This window comes from Nicotiana sylvestris, chromosome 12 (assembly GCF_000393655.2).
Source record: "Nicotiana sylvestris chromosome 12, ASM39365v2, whole genome shotgun sequence".
Taxonomy (NCBI): domain Eukaryota; kingdom Viridiplantae; phylum Streptophyta; class Magnoliopsida; order Solanales; family Solanaceae; genus Nicotiana; species Nicotiana sylvestris.
Window position 1 is genome coordinate 95,973,006 of NC_091068.1, and position 16,954 is coordinate 95,989,959.

The following is a 16,954-nucleotide window of genomic DNA, read 5'->3' on the forward strand; positions in this document are numbered from 1 at the left end:
TCCTCACTTTACTTGCTAGAGCAAATCCTCAGTCATGTTTTACCTGCTTAAATGTATAAAACTGGTTTTATTACTCTACTCCCAATTGTGAGGACTATTTGGGCTGAGTTCCCTAATTTCCATTGTTGTGTCCGAGAGGCTGTGAGGTTAAAGACCAAGAGTGGTTGAGAACCCAATTGTGACGATAATTATATATGTGAGTTATGGATCGGGCTGCACGCCGCAACAATACTTATATGGATCGGGCTGCATGCCACAGCGATATATATATTGGATCGGGCTGCATGCCGCAGCGATATGACGCTTGGGCTATAGGAGCTCCTCCGAAGTCTATATACCCCAGTGAGCGTAGTCGACTATAAATTACGGATCGAGCTGCACGCCGCAACGGTTACTATGATTTCTATTATTATGAGATACTAATGAGCCGAGTGCTGAGAATGAGAGCTGTGTGACGAGAGTCGAGTCACAAGTGACTAAGAGGCTGCCCGAGGGGCTATATTCTGAGTGATTCCTTGCCCGAGAGGCCTTGTTATGATGTTTTCACTGATTTTACTCTTCTTTTAAATAAGCCTCAGTTTGATATACTGCTAAGTATTTGATTCCAACTGTTTAAACTGGAAATGTGATTTTAAACTGTAAAGATGACCTGATATTCTATTGATTATTCAGTTATGTATTTTTGAACTGCTCGTCACTGCTTTCAGCCCTTATTTACTCTAGTTACTTACTGAGTTAGCGTACTCACGTTACTCCTTGCACCTTGTGTGCAGATCCAGGTGCCCGAGCGACCGAGTGAGGGCTTTCAGCTGTTCAATATTTGACGGAGACTTCGAGGTAGCTTCATGGCGTCCGCAGCCCTGTTCTCTCCCTCCTATCTTATTATTTTTCCGCATTTCCTAGACTATTGATGTATTAGGTATTCAGACTTGTATTAGAGGCTCTAGACTCGTGACACCAGATTGTTGGGGCTGTGTAGTTTATTGTTATTTTGACTTTCCGCATAACTTTGTTGCCGTAATACTTATAATGAATTTGGTATCTAAAACTTGCGTCAGAAAAATGGCTTAATGTTATTAGAAAGAGGGTTGTGTTTATTGATTAGTTGGTTGCCTAGTAATGTGATAGGCGCCATCACGACCAGTATTTGGGGTCGTGATAGGTCTTCATAACCCAGAAAAGATACTAGAAGTTATAACAAGAAGCAAAAGAGAGCTCGTGGATCAAACGCTGCAAATTCCTCCATAAGCTTCAAGCAATCAAGTTCAAGTTCAAGAATCAAGTTCAAGCTTAAGAAAGAACAACAAATCAAGCTCAAGCTCAAGAACCAAGAACAAATCAAGGTTCAAGAAGTACGAGTTCAAATCAAAGTTCGTACTAGTTGAATTCAAGATCATTGTTCGTGGCAACAACTACATATTCAAGATCAAGCTCAAAGGCCCTTGAATTTATTTACTATTGAAAAGATGAATCAGAGGATCTATAGAGATTGTACACTCAATTATTTGAAATCAAATACTAGGATTGTTGCAATATGATCTCGATTTTATTTTACTGGCGCAAATTTATTGTCTACATATACGTCCATGTGCAAAATCACTATACGAACCTATTGAAACCATCAAATCCCAATTTCGAGGTCGTTTACTCAAAAGTCAAACCTTGGTCAACTCTTCTAACTTAAATCTTCCAACTAGAGAATCACTCTACCAAGTCGATCTCGAACATCAGATTCAACTACATACACAAATCATAATGCATTATATGAAGCTACTCAAAATCTCAACTTGTCAAACATAATATTAAAGCTCAAAACGACCTGCCAGATTATTACATATACGCAGTTATACAAATGACTTAGTATAACAGAAAAACAGACGAGCATATCACACGATATACCACTATTAGTTGAAATACATGAAAAACAACAAATAAAATTATCTTGTGTGGGGAAAACCATAAACTTTCTCATGTATTTTCTCAAATTTGAGTTGCGTTGTCACCTTCCATCTAAGAGTTCATGGACAGTTAGTCCCATAACAAATAGTTACGCTATTATGCACATATTCACAACATTCATAGTAACATATTTGAAGAGCCATAAGAAATCCCGAAGTCTGATAATACATAGTCTTCCTATCCAAAATTCTAGACACTGATTCCAAGGTAGCTTGGTATACATCTCTCCCCACGTATAACTATTAAAATTATCTTCCTCAACCAAGTCAAAATAATCCTTGTCAAACTATTTTATATTTTTAATAGAAAAGAGGAAGGAGTTTATCATGTAGAACACTGTCATCTTCACAACATCTTCATTATATTCGGGCGTTTTATTAGGAACATAATGCTTAATATATTTCTTAGCAAAAGAAGGATAATCCACAAAATATTTTTCATGATTATTTTTTTTCCTTTAGATCAAGTAGGACGCTTTACATCACCATTATATTTTAATCCAACCACACAAGCAAACCGAGACAAATTAAAATGTAACTTAACTTCATTGACAAGAAACTATATTTCATCCTTAACTTCTTTTTGAATCTCTATTATCAATAAAGAATATATCTATTGAGATTGTTATTTATTTTATGCAATTCCAGCAAATACCCAAAATAACTTACTTTAAAAAGCACAACTTGTGTTGCTGATAATATTCTTTCCAATTCATTAAAATTGTTAGAATTGAAAATGAATACCAAGTTTTAACTTACCATTTGTATTATGCTACATTTAAAAAGAAACATGCATAAGTATATCCCATGATATCCAAACAAATTTATCATATATATCTTTTATTGTCCAATAAGTTAAACATACATATCTATTAGAGGAACTAGCTCTTAAAAAGTAAATGCTAACATACATAAAACTTTGAATAGATAAAAATAAAATAAAAAATTACCTTTGAAGCGGATTCGACATCCTTCTTATGACCAATACCATATTAAGAGACTTTTCTTTTGTTTTTTAGGTGCTGAATTAGTTTGAGGACCATCCATATCTCGTTAAGTATTTGAACTCAAAAATTAAGCACACATTATTAACATTTTAATAATTTTAATAATAATCGATCATTAGCTTCTACTTTCTACCACCAAATAAAAATTTCAAACTTTAAATATTGAAAAACTATAATATTCAAGTAAAAACAATGGGAATATTTTACCAAGACAAGTCAAAGATATTCCGCCAAGAGCAGACCGGATACTACTTTCCACTTAGGATAAGTATATTCTTTTCTACATAAATCGACTCTTCAATTCGAATTACTCCCTCATCTCTGCAACTGAAATCTCCATTTCTTGCTTTATAACCTGTTTGTCACAACTTTTTTTTAGCCAAAAGTGTTTTTCTTTTTTTTGCCAAAAGCATTTTTGGCCAAAAATTTATGTGTTTGGTCAAGTTTTTGGAAGGAAAAAAAAATGATTTTGAGGAGAAGCAGAAATAGTTTTGAAGAAGCAGAAAAAAATATTTTGAGAAAAATACATTTAGAACCAATTTTTTAAAGCTTGGCCAAATATTAATTGCTGCTCAAAAATGCTTTTCAATCTAATTAACCAAACAAAAACTATTTCTCACCAAAAATACTTTCAAGAAAAACACTTTCTAAAAAAAGCACTTGCCAAAATTAGATGATATTTGGAGCTTGGCTAAACGGCTATTAGTTAGCTACTACTACTACATTTGCAAAATTCTTCTTCCTCACAACCGACTCAGTCACCATTCCCTCCTGCTACGAGCAAAAACCCTAGATTCCTTTCTTTATCTGCTTCATGAAAAAAGAGGAATTTCAAGAGCTCTTTTGATTCATTGAGCTTTCTTTGGAAGCTAAAGTTTCTAAATTCTTTTTCTGTTACCTTATTGTGCATTAACTACTCAAGTTCACTGTATTCTTAACAACCTTCTAACTTGTTCTATAGAACAAGACAAAGAGATGACATTCTTGCGTTTGAATTTTCATCGACTAATGCTTTCCATCCTTGAAAAGCATAAGAATTTATTGATTAATATTTATCTATTCAAATGTTTGCTTGTGTATGTACATAATCATGTGTAAGAGTACTGTTGATTCTGATCTCATATTTCAGTTGAGATCCTGGGTTGTAGTTTTGTATCATTAATCCTGTGGCTATTATAGTTAGAACTCTAACTCCCGATGTAATTTCCCTGATAGTTGTAGGTAATTTACACCAGAAAAGAGAACCTGTTTCTAGTTTCTTAATGAGGTTTTGGAGATTGAAATTAGATACAACGCCATAATTAATTTAGGCATCTCATATTTCAATTGAGACAACAAGAAGTCACACTTCAATAGAATTAAGGGCAGATGTCATTTTCTCAGTAAGTTCAGTGGAATAAATTAAGAGTAGAAGTTGCAAGTCAACTAAATTTAAGTGCATATATTATTCTCTCTCTAATACACAAAGGCTATAAAATGTATAAGCTAAATATTGGAAATATTCTGCTTTGATAGATTTATGAATTTAATTATACGACTCCATGGGATAAAACAAGCTGGTAATGTGGTACTCAGTGTGGGAATCTTCAAAATCCGATATTTCTAACAATAAAACACCTGTAGTACCCTATTTACTGGCGTGTATGTACACATTTTTGGGATGCATACTGTTTTATTTGTACTTTCTTAAACCGGGGAATGTAATCATTTTTGTTTTTGTTGATACATCAGGGTGAACTTTCTTTTGATATGGATTCGTCTATTTGGGTCCACTTGAAAATCAAGGTTTCATAATCTTACACTCTAATTGGGTTTCTTCATGATTTTTTGGTAGAAAAAAGTGCTGACTGTCCTGACTTATTTAGTTACAGATGAAAGCAATTATACAGCAAGCACTTGGCAGTATAACTTGTATTTCAATGCACGGCTTGGTAAGTTCACATGTATAGCTCTTTTATTGTTCTTTTTGTTTGACATATCTCATCTATTTTAATTCACAGGCGTGATCGAGCAAGATGCTTTAAATGAGATATCTTGTCAGCAAGTTCTGAAGATACTGATGATATACTGATGCTCCAGAGCCAATTGGCCTGTACCGATGAGAAATTGTCTGATATGTTCTTTGCTGCATTAGGTAAGCAACCTCCACTTCCAACCAAGAGGTTGTGAGTTCGAGTCTCCCCAAGAACAAGGTGGAAAGTTCTTGGAGGGAAGGATGTCAGGGGTCTATTTGGAAACAGCCTCTCTACCCCAGGGTAGGGGTAAGGTCTGCGTACACACTACCCTCCTCAGACCCCACTAAGTGGGATTATACTGGGTTGTTGTTGTTGTTGTTCTTTGCTGCATTAAATAAAAAGATTGATAACCTGGATAGTGTGCTAAGGGCCTTAAAGGATGAGAATGAGCAGGTTTGCTTTTTGAAATTATCACATGCATGTTGTTATCTATTGTTCACTTAAGTCAGTTTCCTTAATCAGTACATCCTCTACTAAATATTTGGTGTGTACTTGTATCCATAGTGCTAGTGGAATAGCCAACATTGGATGGCTTATGTTAGGTGGAAAAAACCTGATGGCTACCTACATATTGAGCTTATGCTCATTACAATTGCATATAATGTTTTCAATATGTCAACCTATAGCCAAACCTGGTGTTGGAAGTTCAAACCTGCCTAAAGAATGACCTAACAAATTGGAAGCGATAGACTTTCATATTTCAGAGGATATGAAGACTGTAAAATTCAAGGATAGTTTCACTATCCAGGCCAATAATTCAGTCTTGGCATCTCAAGTTCAAGTGAGAAATCATTAAAAAACAGTACGTTGATTAGCTGTCTCCCTTGTTCAATTTTAAATTTTTAGATGGCGGGATGTTTACTGATATAGCAGACTTCAGAAATGCAATAGAAAAGACAAGTGGAACCGCCAACATGCTAAATCAACTTAGCTTGAAGATATAGTCCTTTAACCATGTCTGATTCCTAGGTGGATTTAACAATAGAGGTTTAAAAGCCAAGATGATATTCAGAGACCAGCCCTTTCTTTTTTAAACTAAACTTAAACAATCTTACAATTCCTAGCTTTCTCCTTGTGAAAAAAAATTCCTAGCTTTCTTTTAGTATTGAACTTAAAGAATCTTACGGTCTTTAACACTTCTGCAGTAGTTTTCTCTAAAAAATTACTGTTAATAGAGGGGTTGTAGTTTTGTACTACTACATGGTACAGGGTTGTTTCTCACTTGCCAGGCTTGTAAACTTATGCCCTGAGGCTGCAGCAAAATCTTAGGCAAAATTGGATTTTTCCCTCAGCACCCCTCCAATCCACCCAACATTACGTGCCTTTTTTTTTTTTGGCTGAACATTACGCGGTTAGGGTGAGTGATTTTTTAAGATCGGATAAAATATGGGTACTAAAAGTGTCTACCAAATCTCTCTTTTTTAATGCTTCTCCTCATATTTCTCTGCACTAAACTACTCAACACAATAAAATCATTACAGAAATAAAAAGTGCCATATTTTATTTGTGACAAATACAAATCCATAACATGTTCATGAAAGGCTAACATAGCTAGGATGATTATTCACTAAAGCAATCCACAAATGGTTGTTTTCTTTCTGCATTGTGAATGAAGCTACAAGCAGAGAAATTGGAAGCTTGACATTTAATTGGTGTTGTTCCATTTCTTGTAGCCAGGAACCCATTTTGGACACGTGGGACTGAAGTAGTTGGATACGACCCTTGAATTCAACATCTCAATGAGGGGTGCATATTTCACACAACGGGGCGTCTTGTATTGGTTCATGGAAGCACCTAAGCTACTGCAGTAGTCCATGAGCTTGTCAAAAGTTTCATTTTCCACCACCCTAATTTCTAGAGGCCCGATGGATTCATTAGACGCACGGCCCTCGCGGTAGAAGTAGTTTAGAGATTCTTCAATTGTGAGGCAACAATCTTCGAAGACTGACGGAGGAACTGGGGTAGAGTCATTCGCACTCAGCTCCCAGAATAAGACATAATGGCTTGGAATGGTGGTAATATCGACATAACTGGTGTACTCGGTTACCTGAGAATCAAATGGCATCAGATTACCCACTGCATTTTTCACTGCATTTTGTAGCTCAACTTCATTAGTAAAGTCAGCACCAATGCTCAAGATTACATTTTCCCGGCATAGGAAGTTGAATCGAGGCGCATTGTTCTTGTATCCAGCAACCCGAAGCACATCACCGACTCTATATCTGTAGAGTCCTGAAATGGCATAAATTCAAGCAAAGCTAAGCATCAGCAGATTGCATGTTTAACTTATAAATGGGGGAAAAAATGTGCCAAGAGATTTTTATTTAGCATTTGAAAATACCAGAATATGTGGTAACAACAAGCTCGTACTCCTGACCAATCTCGACATCGGCCAAATCAACCAATTGTTGTTGTTCTTTCTCATTAAGCGACTTGGGCATGGAGATAGAATCAGTGACTCCACTATTTCCGTGATATGGTAAGAACTCAAAATAGCACATGGTGGGGATAAGGGTGTAAGAGACTTCACTGGGCTTACAGAAAGGGTTCAAGTTGATTCCAAAGTGGCATTCTGAGGAACCATACAAAGTACTGATAAGAGGGAGGCTATTGCTGTAATAATCAAGTATCGGTATATATTGTGACATGGATCCAGTCAAAATAGCATCCACATACTTGGTATTAGGCCACAACCTAGTGATGATTCCTTGCCATGAGTCTTTGCTGCATTCAGCCTCAATGAAATCAGCTAATTTTGGGTCAGGTTTGAGGATTTCCATCACTGCTTCTCTCACTGAAGGATCTGTAATTTGAGTGTTAATGGTTCCGTTTCGGATATCGTTACAAAGTAGAGACCAATGCTTCTCCAAGAAACGGATGCCACGAATGAAGCCGGTTGCAAAAAGTGAGCCAACACGGAGGACTTCTTGGTTTTGGCAGAGGCCACAGAGCATTTGAGAGTACATACTTTGGTAAGAGTCTTGGGAGAGAATGGTTGCCGTTGGACTAGTGAATTTCCTGCAGGGGTATCCGCAGTTGATATAAGGACTCTTGTAAAAACTAGTAGTAAAAAACCGAGCTAGTAATCCTCCTGGGGTCTTCTGTTCAGAACTTATGAACATGAAATACATTCCTTTACCCTTTCCAAAATCTGGAGCCACTTGGCTCATCACAGACATCAGAAGTTTGAGAAGCTGTAATCTCCTCCCAAGCGCTGCCTCTGTTGATGGTATCAATTTGCTCTCCCCTCCAGACGTGCCAGAACTGCATCAAAACTTTCCCTTTAGCAAAAAATAATTAAGAGCAACATGCATGTACTGTTGAAGACATAATTAACTATACTAAATAGAAGTGTGTTTTTCCTAACTTAAGCTTTTCGATGAGATTTTCACATACTTCAATATGTACAACCCAAAATGTGAGAGATCGATACAGATAAATTTTCACTTTCTATTTTGGAAAAAGAAAAAAAAGGAGGAGAACCTTGACAATAATTCAGAGATGGGTTGGGAGCAGAGGATAGGAGATTTATCACCATAGGCTATGCGGTTGATATCAAGCTGGATATCTTCGTAAGTGATGACAGGTACGACTTTCTTGAATGTGTCTCTATCAGTGCTGCCATTGAGATTATGACGCTGCAAGTACTCAACATGCACATTCTGGGAGATGATTTCAGCAAGAACTCTCCTCTGGACATCATCAACATTGCTAGTCACCTCTTCAATGAACTCAAGATCCTTCTTGTAGTCCTCCGCCATTATTGTGGCCTTTGATGCCTCATTAGCTACGCTTCTTTCCATACTTAAGAAGACTTGTAAAGTAATATAGAGTAATTTGTATATACAAGATGAAGAAAATGAAGATTTGAGTACATAAAAGATATTTTGGGGTTTTTCCAGAACTAGTTCTAAATAAAATATATCCATGTGTCTCTCTCCTTTTGTCAATTTGGTATAGGTAGTTGAAACTTCACGTGCTTAGCACCTCGACTTCATACCATGGACAGTACTACTTACTATAAAGAAATTGCTTTGAGATGCCATAACATTTAATCAGTTACAGAGCAGCTCAGTTTGGATTCTGATATCTGAATTAATTTGTTAAGTTTTATTATTAAAATGATTGTTGACTAATAATAGTTATTATGTTAACATGTGATCCTTGTCTGTATTAACGTTTTACCTACCACATAACATGTTGCTAACACGTGTCTTAACAAAACAGAAGCAAAGAGAATCACAACTCAAAGGACATCAGGACTGTAGAATTCAAGTATGGTTTCACTATCCAGGCCAATAATTCAGTCTTGGCATCTCAAGTTCAAGTGACAAAAAATGGGGCAGAAAAGTTTCGTTCGTTTATTTGTTTTGGCGTCTAAGCAGGTTTTGCCTCAAGGCACAGGGTTCTTCTTTTAAACTAGAACGTAAACAATCTTACAATTCTTAACTTTCTTTTAAAATAATAGAACTTAAAGAATCTTACAATCCCAGTTCAGTTCTCGCTCATTGTCCAATCTCTTCTTGCTATTTCGAACAAAGGATTTTAAATTCTTATACTATCAATTTTCTCCTAAACTTAGGAGTTCAGGATAATAAATTGCAAATATTATGAATGTTTTAGTTCTCAATTAAATTCCACGCATGAATAAACTGCTTTAAGATGATGCCTATGTTTGCTTATTTGAGACCTTTCAATCAAAAAGGTGAAAATGTTCTTTGACAGCCAGCAGGAATAACTCTGGAGGACAGACATGCTTCACGACAAGAAATTCAAAGAATAAAATCTCCATGTCGAATAAAGGGACAGGAAGTTTTGCCTACTAAAACTAATTGTGCTATAGAGGAATCACTGTCACATCTGTTGAATTCTAAAAGGAATGACAGAAGCTAAAGAGGAGATCAGGTGATGGCTATGGGGACAATACCATCAAGAAAACTCAACTGGCTGGAGCCAAAAGAGCTGCTGGTTTTGCAGATATTAGTGCAACTTCTCAGTCCCGCTTGAGAATGAGGAGTAAATTCAGTGGACCAGTCATCCAAGAGAATAAAGATCAGAAAAATGTTCAGAATAGGTTGGTAAAATCACATGGCAGAACAAGTCACGAGCCTCCGGTCATTAACGGCTCCAGCTCCTATGATGATTCTAATGCTGATGTTTCTCCCTTGTGATCTATTAGACCATCACCTTGTATTGAATATATCTATAATATGACTGGTTCAACTCAGGGCGATGGCAAATCATCAACTTGTTACGGAAGCCAAATGTATATATGTGAATGAGTCACAACTACTATACCGAAAATTATGACAGCCACCAAATAATAAATAAGACAATAAAGCAACAATAAAAGGAACACCAAAATTTACGAGGTTCGGCCAATTTAGCCTACTTCCTCGGATACAACCAATATTTTATTCCACTCCAAAATACAAGTGAAATAATACTAAAGAGAGAAGATACAAATGCCTTAAGAAGATAAGAAGACAAATAAGAGGTGTGTTTAAATCATAAACATTAGGCCTTCTTTTGTAGGGTGAAATTCTCGCCCAAATTAAGTCCCCCACCGATGTGGGATAGTTTGCCATATTCAACAAATCTCCACCTTGGCAAAATTCCACATCTTCAATTTTCTCTCGGTAACAAATTATGGTTGTGTCTTCATCTTCAATCTTCAGTGTTCAACAATGTTGATCAAATCCAAACAATGTTGAAACTTGACCGCAGTCACCACTTTTTTCAGCATATCAGCAGGATTCTCCGTAGTATGAATTTTCTTCACCGTGACTCCACCTTCTTCTATGATTTCTCGTACGAAATGATACCGAACATCAATGTGTTTCGTCCTTGCATGATAAACTTGGTTCTTCGCTAATTGAATAGCACTTTGACTATCACAAAAAATTGTGATACTTTTTTGTCCAATGCCAAGCTTGTGATACTTTTTTGTCCAATGCCAAGCTCTTTTAGCAACCCCTGAAGGCAAATTGCCTCCTTCACAGCCTCTGTAATAGCCATGTACTCTGCCTCTGTTGTAGATAAATCAACTGTTGACTGCAAAGTAGACTTCCAACTAACTGGTGCCTTTGCAAAATTAAACATATAACCAGTAGTTGATCTTCGTTTGTCCAGATCACCCGCAAAATCTGAGTCACAATATCCAACTACATATTGATTGCCTTCCTTCTCAAAAACTAACCCAACATCTACAGTATTATGAATATACCGTAGAATCCACTTCACAGCTTGCCAATGCTCCTTTCCTGGATTATGCATATATCTGCTAACAACTCCAATAGCTTGTGAAATGTCAGGTCTCGTACAGACCATTGCATACATCAAGCTACCAACAATATTGCGTACGGTACCCTTGACATATACTCCTGTTCAGCTTCATCTTTTGGCGACATAGTAGTACTTAGCTTAAAATGAGGAGCAAGTAGAGTACTAACTGGCTTAGTCTTCTCATCTATGCCAAAACATTGTAGTACTCTCTTCAAATATTCCTTTTGAGATAAACAGAGTTTCTTTGAACGTCTATCTCTTATTATCTCCATGCCAAGAATTTTCTTTGCCTTACCCAGATCCTTCCTTTCTTTAGTTGAATCTTCAACTTATCAATTTCTTCCGAATTCTTTGAAGCTATCAACATATCATCAACATATAGGAGATGATATACAAAGGAACCATCTTCAAGCTTGCGCAAATACACACAATGATCGTGTTTGCTTCTCTTGTACCCTTGCCGCAACATAAACTTGTCAAATCGTTTGTACCATTGTCTAGAAGATTGTTTCAATCCATACAATGACTTTTCAAGTTTGCACACCATATTTTTCTTTCCATCAACTTTGAATCCTTCTGGCTGAGTCATGTAGATTTCCTCCTCCAAGTTTCCATGTAAAAACGCAGTTTTTACATCCATCTGAACTAGTTCCAAATCCAACTATGCTAGCAAAGCCAACATAATTCTAATGAAGGACTGTTTTACAACTGGAAAAAATACTTCATTGTAATCAATTCCCTCCTTTTGAGCATATCCTTTGGCCACCAATCTTGCTTTGTAGCGAACATCTTCTTGGTTAGGAAATCCTTCTTTCTTTGCAAATACCCATTTGCACCCAATTGCTTTCTTTCCCTTCGGGAGATTGGCCAATCTCCATGTATGATTCTGATGAAGGGACTGTATTTCATCATTCATGGCAATCCTCCACTTATCTTCTTCTGAACTTTGGACTGCGTCTTTATAAGTGGTAGGAACATCATCAGCTACAATTGAGGTTGCACAAGCAACTGTCTCTATAAGACGAACATGTTTTGTTATTGTCCTTTTTGCCCTGCTAGTTGCTATTGATTCAAGTTGTTGTTGAAGTTCCTGCATTGGAATCTCCCTCTCTACTGGCTCTTCTTCTAGAGGATAATCTTCATTTGTTTCCTCCTCTGCTTCTTGTGTAGGAAAAATAAATTTTTCCACATACTTAGAAGCACCCTCATTTTGTTTGGTACCTTATTTACCATAGCAGATTCATTAAAGGTAACATCCCTGCTGAATATTACCTTTTTTGTCACCATAAGCGGTATCCTTTGACTCCAGAAGTAATCCCCATAAAATTAGCCTTCTTTGCCCTTGGATCCAATTTTGACTCTATCACATGATAATATGGAGTTAAGCCAAATACGTGCAAAGAGTCACAATCTACAGCAGGCTTTCCATACCATTTTTCAAATGGTGTCTTGTCGTCAATAGCAGCAGATGGTAGACGATTAATAAGGTAGCATGCATATGTAATTGCATCAGCCCAAATTTTTTTGCCCAAGCTAACATTTGACAACATACACAGTACCTTCTCCAGCAAGGTCCGGTTTATACGTTATGCCATTCCATGTTGTTGTGGTGTATGTTTGACAGTGGAGTGTCGGACGATGCCATCATTTTCACAAACCTTATTGAAATGATCATTTTTGTATTAATCTCCATTATCTGTGCGAATACACTTGATCCTCCTGCCTGTTTGATTCTCCACCACCGTCTTCCATTTGAGAAAAATTCCCAACATTTCATATTTGCTCTTCATTGTATACACCCACACTCTTCGGGAAAAATCATCAAAAAAAGTTACAAAATAGTGCTTCCTACCCAATGAAGGTATTTTGGAAGGACCCCAAACATCAGAGTGTACATAATCCAAAATGCCTTTAGTATTATGGATCGTTGTACCAAATTTAACCCTTGTCTGTTTCCCTTTGACACAATGTTCACAAAACTCCAAGTTGCAAGCCTTTACTCCTTTTAACAATCCTTGATCTAATAGAGTTTTCAAGGATTTTCCTCCAGCATGTCCTAAGCGCATGTGTCATAGCCTAGTTGTTTCTGCCTCTTTGTCGTCACTGGATGTCACTGTCGCTGCCCCAGTAACTGTACTGCCACGATAGCCGTACATATTATTATTCTTCCGATTAGCCTTCATTACCACTAGTGCACTGGAGCATACTCTCATCACTCCATTTTCTGCAATGATTTTAAACCCTTTTGATTCTAGGGCTCCCACAGAGATGAGATTCTTCTTCAAATCCGGTATATATCGAACATCTGTTAATGTTCTGATCATTCCATCATGGTTCCTTAATCGTATTGAACCAATGCCATATGAGGTAAGAGGGCTGTTATCCACTGTGTGGATGACTCCATATTCTCCTTCTTGAAAATCCACGAACCAGTTCCTATTGGGACACATATGATAGCTACAAGCTGAGTCCATCAACCATATGTCTGATGATGTTGATAACTCTGTTGTAACTAATGAGAAGTCTGAATCATCACAATCAGCTACATTTGAATCCATAATGGCCTTTCCATTGTTATGTTTGGCTTTCTTCTTCAACTTCGGATAGTCTTTCTTCCAATGCCCCTCTTCTCGACAAAAGGCACATTCATCTTTGTTGGGTCTAGATCTTGACTTGGATCTTCCCTTCCTTGTCCTCGTTTGATTTTGAGGACGACCCCTTACAACCAGTGCTTCTCCTTCTCCGCCCTTTTGTTTTTCTCCCTTTCTTTGTTCATAGCTGTACAAAGCCGAACAATATTCTCTGAGAGAAATTTCGTCATTTCCATGGAGTAGAGTAGTTTCAAGGTGCTCGTACTCATCAGGAAGTGACCCCAACAACATCAAGGCCAAGTCACCATCATCAAAAGTTGCATACATATTTTGCAAATCTGTGACCAACTTATTGAAACTGGTGAAATGTTCATTCATCGTGATACCATGAACATAGGTGAAGCAAAACAGTCTCTTCTTCATGTACAATTTATTTTGACTGTTTTTCTTCAAAAATTTATCCTCTAGTGCTTTCCATAATTAACTTGCAGAAGTTTTCTTTGTGTATAGATATTTCTGCTCTCTAGCAAGGTAGGATCGAATGGTACCGCAAGCAACACGGTTGATAATTCTCCAATCTTCTTCTCCAATAACATCTGGTTTTTTTTCTTCAATGACAAGATCTAGCCCTTGTTGAAAAAGGACATCTAGAACCTCGCCTTGGCACATCCCAAAATGTCCTGACCCGTCAAAAATTTCTACCGCAAATTTCGCATTTGACACAATTCTTGTCATAAACAAAAATGCCAATGATGACGTATTGTTGACACTTGATGTAGATTCTTCTTGTTTTTTGTCTCCCATCTTTACACAAATATTATTTAATAGTTGACGTCACAAATCAAGATTATTTCCTTTCTGGTGTGGAAGATTAGACTAAGCTGCAACCATAGAGCATACTCAGACAGAACCTTGACTCAGTTACCAAAATAAATCTTTTCTGATGTGGAAGATCAGACTATGCTGCAACCACAGAGTATACTTAAACAGTACCTTGGCTCTGATACCAATTGTTGCGGAAGCCAAATGTATATATATAGTGTAAATGAGTCACAACTACTCAAAAATTATGACAGCCGCCAAATAATAAATAAGACAATAAAGCAACAATAAAAGGAACACCAGAATTTATGAGGTTCGGCCAATTTAGCCTACTTCCTCGGACACAACCAATATTTTATTCCACTCCAAAATACAAGTGAAATAATACTAAAGAGAGAAGATACTAATTCCTTAAGAAGATAAGAAGACAAATGAGAGGTGTGTTTAAATCCTAAATATTAGGCCTTCTTTTATAGGGTGAAATTCTCCCCCAAATTAAGTCGTCACCGATGTAGGATAGTTTGGCATATTCAACACAACTAAATATATATGGTGTCCAACACTCGGAAGGCAGATTTGCAGGAATTGCTTCTCTCTGAGCTGCAAGCTAAAGATAGGTCATTATAGCAATCTCTCTATCTTCTTTTCATTTGCAGTGTTATGTGAAACATACATTGGAATGCTTACAATTTTTTTTGTAAAGGAAAAGAGGAAAAAATATAGTTCTATATTTTAAAGTCTTTCTGCTATATTTCCCTAGTAATCAGGAATATTTCCTTTCAGAGCTTGTAATTGTTTGCTAATCCAGTCTTTAACACTTCTGCAGTAGTTTTCTCTAAAAAAATTACTGTTAATAGAGGGGTTGTAGTTTTGTACTACTACTCGGTAGTTTCTCAATTTCCAGACTAGTAAACTTATGCCGTGAGAATTCAGGAAAATGTCAGGCAAAATTGGATTTTTCCCTCATCACCCGTCCAACCCCATCCAACATTACACGCCTTTTTTTTTGGCAGAATATTACCACGGGTTGGGTGAGTGATTTCTTTAGATTGGATAAAATATGGGTACTAAAAGTGTCTACCAAATCTCTCTTTTTCACTGCTTCTCCTCATATGTCTTTGCACTAAACTACTCAACACAATAAAACCATTGCAGAGATAAAAAGTGCCATAATTTATTTTTTGACAAATACAAATCCATACCGTGTTCGTGAAAGACTAACATAGTTAGGATTCACAAATGGTTGTCTTTTTTTTTTTTTTCTGGATAGTGAATGAAGCTACAAGCAGAGAAATTGGAAAGTTGACATTCAATTCATGTTGTGCCATTTCTTGCAGCCAGGAACCCATTTTGGACACATGGGACTGAAGTAGTTGGACACGATCCTAGAGTTCGATAGCTCAATAAGGGGTGCATGTTGCGAAAGCCAAATGTATATAGTGTGAATAAGTCACAACTACTATACCAAAAATTATGACAGCCACCAAATAATAAATAAGACAATAAAACAACAATAAAGGAAACACCAGAATTTACGAGGTTCGGCTAATTTTGCCTACTCCTCGGACACAACCAATATTTTATTCCACTCCAAAAATACAAGTGAAATAATACTAAAGAGAGAAGATACAAATGCCTTAAACAGATGAGAAGGCAAATGAGAGGTGTATCTCAATCCTAAACATTAGGCCTTCTTTTATAGGGGAAAAATCCCCTCCAAACTTAACTCCCAACCAATGTGGGACTTTGGCATTTTGCCAAACTTCAACAAATCTCCACCTTGGCAAAATTCCACATTTTCAATTCTCTCTCAATAACAAATTTTGGTTGTGTCTTCATCTTCAATCTTCAGTGTTCAACAATGTTGATCAAATCCAAACAATGTTGAAACTTGACCGCAGTCACCACCTTTGTCAGCATATCAGCAGGATTCTCTGTAGTATGAATTTTCTTCACCGTGACTCCACCTTCTTCTATGATTTCTCGTACGAAATGATACCGAACATCAATGTGCTTCGTCCTTGCATGATAAACTTGGTTCTTCGCTAATTGAATAGCACTTTGACTATCACAAAAAATTGTGATACCTTTTTGTTCAACACCAAGCTCCTTTAGCAATCCTTGAAGCCAAATTGCCTCTTTCACAGCATCTGTAATAGCCATGTACTCTGCCTCTGTTGTAGACAAAGCAACTGTTGACTGCAAAGTAGACTTCCAACTAACTGGTGCCTTTGCAAAAGTAAACACATAACCAGTAGTTGATCTTCGTTTGTCCA

At 36.8% G+C, this 16,954-nt stretch overlaps 2 protein-coding genes and 1 long non-coding RNA gene across 3 annotated transcripts; 1 reads left to right on the forward strand and 2 right to left on the reverse strand.

Moving 5' to 3' along the window:
• Positions 1-3,717: 3,717 nt before the first annotated feature.
• Positions 3,718-6,740, forward strand: LOC104209949 (uncharacterized). The gene is made up of 4 exons (XR_706743.2): positions 3,718-4,750; positions 4,831-4,896; positions 4,966-5,099; positions 6,654-6,740. It is a non-coding gene; the product is annotated as an uncharacterized lncRNA (long non-coding RNA).
• On the reverse strand, positions 6,456-9,044 carry LOC104209950 (indole-3-acetic acid-amido synthetase GH3.6-like). Its single transcript, XM_009758725.2, has 3 exons — positions 8,464-9,044; positions 7,322-8,244; positions 6,456-7,212 (listed from the first exon to the last, which is right to left on the reverse strand). The coding sequence occupies exons 1-3, from the start codon at positions 8,907-8,909 to the stop codon at positions 6,626-6,628; spliced, it is 1,956 nt and encodes a 651-aa protein (XP_009757027.2). The 5' UTR covers positions 8,910-9,044; the 3' UTR covers positions 6,456-6,625.
• A 1,807-nt stretch (positions 9,045-10,851) lies between these two features.
• On the reverse strand, positions 10,852-11,310 carry LOC138883409 (secreted RxLR effector protein 161-like). Its single transcript, XM_070164093.1, has one exon. The coding sequence runs from the start codon at positions 11,308-11,310 to the stop codon at positions 10,852-10,854; it is 459 nt and encodes a 152-aa protein (XP_070020194.1).
• Positions 11,311-16,954: the final 5,644 nt, after the last annotated feature.

Bases quoted from the DNA above. Each gene is read 5' to 3' on its own strand.
- LOC104209950 (XM_009758725.2), bottom strand. From the start codon at position 8,909: ATGGATATATTTTATTTAGAACTAGTTCTGGAAAAACCCCAAAATATC. The intron at 8,245-8,463 runs GTTCTCCTCCTT...GTTTTGATGCAG, and splicing joins ATCTCTGAATTATTGTCAAG to TTCTGGCACGTCTGGAGGGG. The intron at 7,213-7,321 runs GTATTTTCAAAT...ATGCCATTTCAG, and splicing joins TGTTGTTACCACATATTCTG to GACTCTACAGATATAGAGTC.
- LOC138883409 (XM_070164093.1), bottom strand. From the start codon at position 11,310: ATGGTCTGTACGAGACCTGACATTTCACAAGCTATTGGAGTTGTTAGC.